The 11,000-nt window shown below is 38.9% G+C and overlaps 1 protein-coding gene across 1 annotated transcript in view; it reads left to right on the top strand.

Annotated features, from left to right (window-relative positions):
* The first annotated feature begins 262 nt into the window (after positions 1–262).
* abcc3 (ATP-binding cassette, sub-family C (CFTR/MRP), member 3) overlaps positions 263–11,000 on the top strand; it is a 101,400-nt gene continuing 90,662 nt past the window's right edge. The window contains exon 1 of the mRNA XM_079261396.1: positions 263–517. Coding sequence (XP_079117522.1) covers positions 482–517 — 36 coding nt within the window. The 5' untranslated portion in view covers positions 263–481. The remainder of the gene's footprint in view (positions 518–11,000) is intronic.

Genomic DNA, 11,000 nt, shown 5'->3' with positions numbered 1-11,000 from the left:
TGCCCATGAAAAATCCGCCTTCAGTATTTGTCTTTACTTTTCATTTACATGTAATTTCCCTGAACTCTAAGCCCTGATAGCATGACTCAGCAACAAACTCCAGCATGAAATTGTTTAGTACGTGTGTGGTTGGGCGCGAAGGGGGCGGGGCTTGCTAAGCTGACGCCCTGCCACCGCTACAACCTCCTCCAGAAATAATTCTCGGCTTCCCCCAAATGACTTCTCTCTCTCTCTCTCTGTCGTCCCTCGCCGAGCGGAAGAAGCCGACCGTTTCCCGACTCTGGTCTGTCCGTAAAGGGAGAAAGGAGTGGGAAATAGGCAGCGCGGAGAAAACCGAGGCTTCCCCGAACGCAACGCGTACCTGTCGGTGTGGCATGTGACAGTTCCGCGAGCGCCTGGTAACGTGAAAGAAAAGGAAAGCCGGGCGGAAAGGAGAAGGCTCGACCTTGTTGAAGGGCTTCACGGCTGTTTCCCGGCGGAGATGGAGCGCTTGTGCGGAACGGAGCTCCCTTTCTGGGTGAGTACGTCTGGCAAAGACCCGCAGCTGTGTGCAACAAAAACACGGGCACCGCGCGTACTTGGCGTGCAGCCTGACGAGCTCACGCGGCGTTAAGTATTTTGTTTTCTTTCCGGTTTGCAACTCAGAAAGTAACGGTGCTAGATAACTATAAATACCCCACTTAATAGCATTTACTGTCTTAACAAGCTCAGTTAATGACACGCTTTTCCTCAACGAGCCGTCAAAAAAAAAAAAAAAAAAAAAACCCTCCTGTGAGCCAACTTTCTGGTTGAGCTCAGTTTTATTATTTTAATCTGATGTTTCAAGTACTTAATTTATGTTTAAGCAGGTCTGTAAACTTATCTGAGAGTCAATAAACAGCTGCCAACACAGATAACAATACTTTAAAGTGGTTAATGAATAATAATAATAAAAAAAACCTTACTACTGAAACTGTCTGCACCTCAAATATAATATTCATATAATTATATTAATGGGAAATTAGCAATACATCAAGACATGAGAAATTACATCTTTACTACTTATGTATACCATTGAGACACGTGAAATGTAACAGGGAAATATAATCATGATAGTTTGTTACACCATTCTCCTTTTCATAGATGCTCCCGCCGATGTTAACTGTTTTATCTGGGGTTAAACTCTGTGTTATTTACCTTACAGATAGTAATATGGTTTTAACCTCACCTGCTGTTGAACTGTCACAGCCATAAACACAACAGATGCTCCCAATGTGTACAGTACAAGTCTGTGTTTGATTTTATCCTTCGTGCTGTAGTGGTGAGAGTGCAAGCGCTGCTTTCACAGGTCACTAGTGTGTGTTTGGATTGGATCAAATCGCTGCATTGGCTTAAAAATGGGGAAGTCAGTTTGTAAAAGGTTGTGGATTACTGTAAATGTGTAGTACTATATAGATGAATTACAGGCTGACTTCAGATAAAGGTTTTACAGGATGGTTTTTGAAGGTTTTACTGTCCTGTGAACGCTGTGTACTGAAATCAGGTTGGAAATGCGTGGTCACATCCCTAACAGTGATGAATATATATCTTGCTTATTTGGGTTCTTGCTGTTATTGTTATAACATGCTTATCATATAAAATAGATTCAGTAATTTTGTAAAGTTTTAAACAGCTTTGGTGCAAAAACCATAAAAGAAGAATGATTGTTACGAAGAGAGCCGTTGCAGGAGAACACATCAATATAATGTCATGTAAACTGACTAAAGGTGTGTGTGTAAAGTTTGTTCATGCTATATCATATCCATCCATCCATCCATGCATCCATCCATCCATACATATATCCATCCATCCATCCATTCATCCATCAATCCATCAATCCATACATATATCCATCCCTCCATCAATCCATACGTATATCCATCCCTCCATCAATCCATACGTATATCCATCCCTCCATCAATCCATACGTATATCCATCCCTCCATCAATCCATACGTATATCCATCCATCCATATATCCATCCATCCATCCATCCATACATACATACATACATCCACTTTTGTATATTGTGGGTTGGGTCATGAAGCACAGAAGCCCAGACTTCCCTTTCCCGATCACTTCGTCCAGTCACTTCCAGTCACAGTCCATCTAGCTTGTCCTGGGTCTTTCATGAGGCGTGGTCCTGGTGGGACATGTCCAGTACAAATTACCAGGGAGGTGTCCGGGGGCTCTACTCTGAGCGTTTCACTCTATTTCTAATGGGGAGTCCAGGTTCGATTCAGGATTTGTCTATCGATATGAGACAATGTCACATGCTGATTTAACAGCATCACTTCCATTCATATCAAATCACAATTCATCTAAAATATAATTCTGAGCTGAGACATTAAAATAGAAAAACAAGCTTCTTCTTTTAACACAAATAGATTGGACCACGTTCTGGATGTTGAGCTTTAAAATGTTTACATCATAGAAAAGAAAACTGAAAGAATAAATTTCTATTTGTAGTAGGGCTGTGACGATATGCTTTTGTCTCGAGTCGATTCCGATTTTTTTGGGTGCCGATTTGATTTAAATTGCATTTCTAACAATTTTTTGCTAATGCGGATTTTTGTAGATTAAAAAAAAAAAAGAGTATAAAACTTGTTTTTGGAACAAAAAGCTAAATTGTTTCATGGCAAGCTTTGCTGTTTAGACAGACCTGTAGACCAAACAAGCGGCAAACTCTGGTGGTTCAAAGGGAAGTCTATGCAAGAATGCCAAAAAAATTGCAATCTCCCCCTCATCCACTAGGGGGTCCCAAACAGAGCAAATCCCCATAGACTCACATTTAAAAAGACAAACTTCACACTAGAAAAAAAACAAAAAACGTTTACAGCCTGGTACAAAAATCCATATTTGGTTTAATAGGTCAGGTTTACCTTCATGACAACTGTGGGGGGGAGTGATTTTTTTTTCTAACTCACCCGTTTAAAAGTAATTTAATCTTGAAATTCGTCATAATTAGGGGCGTGTCGTTTTGATTGGCAGGTACCCGATATCCAGCTTCAAGGAAGAGGAATGTAGAACAACCACGGATTTTAACTGGTTAACAGTGTGACTAAGCTTTAGCCCGCTTACCTTCGTTAGCTGGTTAGCTTCTGTTAGTTTCTGTTAGCTCCTGGTTAGCTCAGTTAGCTCTGAGCTAAGGCAGGTTGGAGTTTGCTAGGGGTCAATCATCCACTCCCACGCTCACAGCCCCCCTCTCAGCGTTACCTCTTTGCTCATTTTTGTATATTCCGGGATAGACAACACACATGACGCTGCCAAGATGGCGATGGTAGGAACCGCTCACCGAGCTTCAATTCAGCTCTTCAGAAACCTAGGAGCTACGTTACGGAGGATCCGTCCATCTTTTATATACAGTCTATGGTCTGAAGACGTCTTATGTACACACTGAGTGGGATTCAGCGTTGAGCTTTTACTTGTGTTTTTACGTTTTAAGTTGCAAAAATAACTTTGCATTTTAAATGTTAAAGCAGGATATAGTGTAAATATTATACTTATAAAGCCTCAAACCAAGTATTTGGAGATTTCAGTAATAATAGCCAAGCTAGGACAGTCTGACTTCATGGTTACACACCAAATGGGTTTTCTTGGGATTTCACCCAAATGTTTTGGTTCTGTGAGAATAAATGAAGACACCAGCGTTAAGGAGCCTCTGTTTTTATCAAGTTTGTCACGAATGTCCAGCTGGATGCAGTCTGAAGACGCGTCTTCAGGGAGGGTTCAGACAAACTGAAGATATCTGTCAACGCTCAGCATTTTCACCGCAGGTCAGGGTTAATACTAAAGCTTGTTCAAGAGCCTTGTTTACGATCTCGTTTGTAAAATGTGCCTAATTGTGACCCGCAGCTTTATCCTCGCCGATTACTCAAACAAGATTTATGTTAGTGAAATCTGCACTTGTATTACTCAATGCTTTGTTGGTTCATTTATGAATTAGCCTGCTGGTAATCTCATTGTAAAAGGGGCGTTTTGGAAGTCCTGCTCAGTGAGACTTTCTGTGCTTCACCTCAAAAAGATTTAAAGTGTTTAAGTTGTGCAGCTTAAATAGATTTTGTCACGGTGGCAGTGGAGATGTGGTGTGGACCCAAATGCAGAGATGAGGGAAAACAGGATGCAGGTCGAAGATAGATTTATTCCCGAACAAGATGAGGACAGAACTAACAAAATGAACCAACGACCACAAACTGAAACAGAGAGGTATAAATACACAGGAAAACCAAACAAGAAACAGGTGAAACAAATCTAGTAAATGAACCCAGGTGAACTACAACAGAAAATCCATGAAGCTAAACAAGAACCAAGAGAACTAAACAGGAAAAACTACAAAATAAAACAGGAAACCAGAAACTAAGGTACCGAATGAAACCACATCATGACAAATTTACTCAGTTTAAGACGCTATCAGGAAATAAAAAGGCCGCATCATAGGCGTTTGACTCCTGTGAAGAGTTGTCTTTGTACTGTGATCACAGTCAGTTTTCTGCAGTTTTTCCCCCGTACAGTCTGATAACATTCCCAGAAAATGTTTGCTTTCATTGGCTGCACGGTTGGGGTTGAAGTCGGATGACTGATTTGGCCATGACACCTCTGAGCTGTTCTTATCCTTTTTTTCTCCACACAACTTATGTGTTCCTAACCCGTTGGTACAAGATGTCCTGAGGGCTGGACGGGACAAATAATTACGTGTTTTACTCTGTCTCCATTCCAAGTACTGCTACACATCATACACCGTTAGAAAGCTCAGATTCTTGAGATGTGAACTATGTGTATATTTACAGGCTACAGTTATAACTGTATCTTCAGTAAAAACTAATTTTAAACCAGTTGCCAAGCATTTTATCTTTGGAACTGTTCCTCAGTAGCAGATGATGCTGCAGCAAAAACTCTCCTGTTACGAGGGCCTGACCAAAATGGACATTTTGAGGCTGATGGGATTTATGATATTAAGCAGACATAAACTTCCAATAACTGATAGGCAGATTTAATATATAATGTGGAAAAAATTTCTTTTATTGTCCCTTAACGGTCAATAAACAAAGACATGAAATACAGGCAGAATGTTTTACTGTCAAACAAGTAGTTTTTTTTCTCATTTAGTACTTGTTTAAATTTACAGGAGGGAGAAATTTACAGGTACAAAAAAATGCAATAAACCATTAAACCTCTGGCTTAGACCAAAATCTTATTCAGTTCACGATGAATGCAAACCAGAGATTATGAGATTATAAGCAACAGAATGAGTGAAGTTACTGGAAAAAACATTGTCTATGCAGCCCTCTGATGACCTTAACATTATGTGGCATTTTCTTTACTCTATTATTGTCTTTGCCATGAATGATGACTCATATCAGCCAAAATAAAAAACACGTTTCGCAGATGCTGCATTTTAAATATAAAATACCCACAAAAAGTCTGGCACTAATATTACTCTACAACAAGACATCCTGTGTCACACTGTGGTATTTTCTGATGAAGTAAAACATCACATGATGACGGTTGCTGAAGACTGACTGTAATGCTAGGCATTTTCAGTTTCGGTCATGATCTGAGTAAACTGTTCACGTTGCTCCTCTGAAAATGCGCCTCAACACGCCGCTGACGGAGTGATGAACAGTCGCTCTATGCTGTCAAAGATTTAGTAGACTCTTGCTATTTCTGCAGTTACTTACTGGCTCTAAGCTGTCAGCTAACGCTATGCTAGGCTAGCAGAACTACAGCGGTGTTATGGCTAGTGATGCAGTGTTGCAGTCTGAAACTGATGTGGACTGTTTGATGCAAAACAATGTTCTGTGATCTGAATCGAGACACGGATGTCACGTGACCGTTCCATATCGTATTCCATTACGTCACCAATCGTTCCGAAATGCCACAATTGTTCCACCCGCTTTACAGTTAAAATTCAGTGAAACACAACTAAATGTGTGGTGATCTTTTTATCTAGTGTCCAAAATGAACTAATAAAAAAATGTTCACGACATTTTTTACAAAATAAAAACGCTTACATTCGCGATTGTGTCTCTTGTGAGAGAACATTCCCCAACGCAGGAGCAATTTTTGAGAAAGAGGCGAAACCGTCTCAGCCCGACTAGTTGAGCAGATCGTCTTTATTAATAAAATACATACATTTCCAGAAGTCTACAAATACTAACTGGGTAAAATGAAACATCTTTCCATAGAAATATCACTATAAACCAAACACAAGATGTGACAGCAGATGAAATGTGCTGTAGAAATAAAGTGGATTAGATTGGAAGACATGAAAACATTCCAGGTTATCAAGTTGCATAATTTAAAATCACATTTTTTGGCCACCAGATGTTACTACGGTGACGTGTTCTGAACATATCACAGTTTCTGTCTTGATTCTTTTATCTGGAAAAAATGTTCTAGATGATTCGATTTTTCGAACTTTCCATTTCTGCTATGACTAGTTATTGCTAACTGCTAACAGACAGTGTGAAAGTCTGTTTCAGTAACTGAGAGGATCATGCATAATAACAGGGAAGGTTTGCTCCTCTCAATGGTATGAACTGAGCATTTATTGTGACAAGTCATTCTTTAACTTAGTGAATGAAGTCAGTGACCACATCACACAAACGATCATACTTCATATCCGTGTGTGGCACTATATACTACAGATAGGGAGTTATTTAAGCTAAGTTAGCACAACTTTAGCAATGCAACGTAAAGAAAAGGACTTACTCATAACCCATTCACTCATTACACAGAGTTAAAACTGGAGACATGTTGAGTCATTTTTTTCGCAACGTCGCTACGAACCTGCCTGTCAGCAGGCTCCGCCCACCCTATAATGTTTCTTGACAGTAGCTTTGCACCTGTCCGTTGCTGAAAAGACAGCAATGAGGACTGAAGATTGAACGTATTCACAGCTTTATCTATTGGACAAAAGCCACAAGGACATCATTCTGCGTGATCCCAACACATAACAGTACTTTTGAAGAAATTGAGAATAAATCGGTATTTAATTGACAAAACTCAGTCATGATTATTTTGAAAAGGGCTTTAATCTGTCGATTTAATTGGCTGGCTGATGAATCGGTTGAGATTTTTTATTTATGAAAATAATGTCTTTTTTATGAAGTGTCGTTTGTCCGAAAAACCATCACTGGCTGTTCCTTGTTCTTTGCAGAACGAGAGCTGGAACAATCCCCTTGATGCAAATCACTTTGATTCTTCGCTTGATGAAAACTTGTACTTTTGTCAGTAGTGACCATGTTATTACCGTTACACAACAGGCTCACATGCTGCGTTATGTCAATTCCCTCCAGGAATTCACAACTTTCAAAGCAAATCCAGCCAATGATAATAAATGCTGCATGTCCTTGTAATTTTTCTCCACTTACTACAAATTTCCCGGGACTTTGACAAACCGTCTGTGTTCTGGGTAAGTGGACGTAAAACGTTTTGTACCAATAGAAACATCTTTCTAAGATGAAACATGTCCGGAGGATGTCAGAATTGTTTGACCAGTTGAGACAAACCATCTAATTATAGAGTTTATAACATTTAGATCTGCTGCAAATGCTAAAAGCAGCAGAAACGTATTATTACTCAGTGTGATGATTGAGAATACTCAGATATACAGATAATCCTTTGCTTCCCAGTGAACATTACATACTGAGGATTCATACTTTGATCCAGTTAACGATGAATGCAGATATAAAATCAAACAATAAGAGGTTTGTTTCTGGAAAGCTCTACGACGAGAGGCTGATACCTGAAGCTGCAGATAGTTGATGCATGTGTGTTATTAAGCCGAATTGTCTCATGAGGAACAGTTGGACATCTGTCATGGAAATCTATCCACTGCAGGGGAAGTTTACCTTTGGGCCTCTTGCTGGAGGGCAGCTCAGAGCATTGATGCAAAATGAGTCGATTCTGAACGGCACCTACTGATATCCTCAGCTTTAAACCCTTGAGTGGGTAAAACAAGTTAGTTTTATAAGTAAGTGCTGTTTATTAAACTATAAAGAGCTCTTGGTGAGATCTCAGAAGAAACAAAGAGTAGGGCAGTGGTTGAAGCATGAGGCCAGACTGACATGAAACTACACTGAGGATCTAAATGCACCACAACCCACAAACCATGACGACAGGAAGATGCAATCACTACACACAGTTGGGGTTTATCATAAACACATTTTCATGAAACTAAGCAGATCAGTATTTGTTTAACTCTTGTAACTAAGTCATCATTCAGTAGTGGTGGGGTTGTATAAGCTCATATTGGTAACTCCTAGGGATGCACCGATACACTTTTTGGGAGTTCTGATCCGATACCGACATCTGAAATTTGAATATTTGCAGATACCAAATCTGTTTATGTGAATATTATTGTGACTATGGTTGTTATTGCTGTCATAGCTGTGTAAGATTTTATGAAGTTGTAATAAATGACCCATCCTTTCTGAAGTTATCTTACTAATACAAATATAATAACATTACAGATCTAAAAAATTTCAACAAGTTTTATTTTGATTTGGCACATTTTACCTTAATACAACTATAAATCTGTGGTTTTGAAACAAAGATCTCGCTTTTAGTGTAGTGTTCCTCGTCTCATGCGGCTCACTGACTCTTGACTTACGGCTCGTGAAGCAGCCGCTGGCTTTCTGAAAATGCAATCTAAACAAGTCATAATGATCCTCAGCGGTGCAGTACTCTCCACAAACACGAGTTGCAGGCTACTTGCAGAAACTTTGCTGTTGTAATGGCCCTAACTGACCCTGTCAATGGGAACATGGAGCAGACGGAATTGTTTGAGGGGGACCTTTTTCACTGCTGCACCACTAAACATTCAGCCGTTCTCTGTGCTGAGACACTAAAATGGATGAAGAAAGTTCAGAAAGCCGTAGCAGATGTTGAAGTTGTCAGATTTTGAGTTTAGAAGAACAGACGAGTCCAAACGAGTGCTTACTGACAATGTGCTGATTAAGTTATGATTAGATGCATTGAAACAAGCAACATGTTTCACAACTTTAGCTGTAAACATGGTTATAGAACCAATAATGTTTGAAACTAAGATCAAAACCCTCCACATCCTCAGGTAAAACTAGAATAAAAAAGAAAAAGATAGAGGAAACTCGAGTTCGATGTAGATGTGTTTGTTAGAGGTACAGACTACAACAACAATAGCAGCTGGTGGATTGAGATAACGGACACCGTCATGATCCATACAGCCAGTGACACGATCCTGATAAGTTCTGTAAAGAACTTAATTGTTGTCTATTCTTTTCCAACCTGATAATGCAGTTTGTCTCTCAACCACTGGAAAATGTTGTTAGCAGCCAGTCATGGGTGGGTGGGGCAGTGTGGGGGTGATACAACAAAACTGGTATAAATTTGGAAAAAAGTTCAGAATTATTTAGAAAAATAGTGTGACATAATTTTAGCCAAAGTGGCCAGCACTATCATTTGGTTTTAGTCATAATTTATTATCATGTGAGTCTAATTTTAGTTACAGTAAAAGTACTGTAGATTTAATCCATTTTAGATTGATTAATTGACCTAATTTATTAGTTAAGTTACCATGACCGCTGTGATGAAAAAAAAACCAAAGAAAACCCCCACATTATTTAATAGGGCTTTGACGATATGCTTTAGTTGTGATTTAATTCGATTCCGATTTTTTGGGTGCTGATTTGATTTAAATTGCGATTCTCAAAATTCCTCTATTGCTGATTTTTTAGACTAAAAAAAAAAAAAAGATGTACAAAACTTTCTTTTGCTCGTCATTTTTCTTGATTTCAATTAGGAGAAAACAACAAAGTAGCCAGACCATCATTCTGCTGCTATAATGCCCAAGAAGACGTAAAAAGATCAATAAAAACAATACAAATTACAAAAACTTTATAATGGATTGTTTTTATTATTTTAAAAAATATATATATTTTTTTTTTAACAAAAAAAAAAATCCATTTTAAAGTTGTTAAGCAAAAAATCCCAATATTAGAGTTTTCGATTGGATTTTCCCACACCTACTATTAAACTGTCAGATTTTCATACAACAGCAAATTCTGCGTCAATCTTGCATTCCGTCTGTACTCTGAGCTCTCATCAACCAGGAAAAGTAACGCCAATTTTCACTCATACACACACTTTCCAATTAAATCCAATGAAAAAATGTGTCTAAACGTTTGACTGGTAATGTACATTCTCTTTCCTTTCTCTCTCCTGTTGTTCTTCTACTCCGTTAACGTCCTCTTTAACGAATCAGCCACTGTTTACATTCAAAACAACCAATCAGCTGGTTATCCTTGACAAGCTATTCAATTCTGCACACAGTCATAATGGTAGTTCTAACAAGCTGAGTTAGGATGCGATAAAAGCTGTTATAAACTAAAAGCTCTGCATAGTTTTTGACTAGCCAGCATACACACATGCAGAAATAGGACACATCCAGCACCTTTTATTGATGTATTTGTTTGTGCAAGCCATGTTATCAAATCCCACAGCTTTGCCGCATTTTTTCTCAATAATAGCACACAACTGAAGATGTGATTTCCTAAAACAAACAAAAAATGAACTTTTTGCCCTTTGTAGATCAAATAAGATTAGAAGGAATTTTGACCCGGGCTCTCACTTTTTAATGCTGTACAAGAAGCCAAGCAGACAGGATACACACCGCCCAGCGCTCACATTAACAGGCTCATCCAAAGCCTATTAATCAGCTGCATTATAGAGCAACAATTCAGACTGTCAGCAACAGCTTGGATTACAGCTGAGAGGAAGAGGAGCAGGGAGGATGGGATGAGTCTGGACTAGTTTGTGCCTCATTTGTGGTCATCAGAGTCTGGATGAAGTGAAATTGAAGCTAAATAGAAACTGCAAAGAGAAAAGTTTTGAAACAAAATAAATCAATGAAAAGAGACGTTTAGTTGGGGAACTTTTTCTCCTGCTGTATTTGCATTTTCAGGAAATTACGCAACCATGAGCCTTGTCACACAGTGAATCAG

Source organism: Telmatherina bonti (assembly GCF_933228915.1).
Source record: "Telmatherina bonti genome assembly, chromosome: 21".
Classification (NCBI taxonomy): domain Eukaryota; kingdom Metazoa; phylum Chordata; class Actinopteri; order Atheriniformes; family Telmatherinidae; genus Telmatherina; species Telmatherina bonti.
Note: the sequence above shows the minus strand (reverse complement) of the source record. Positions and strands in the feature narration are given on the sequence as shown.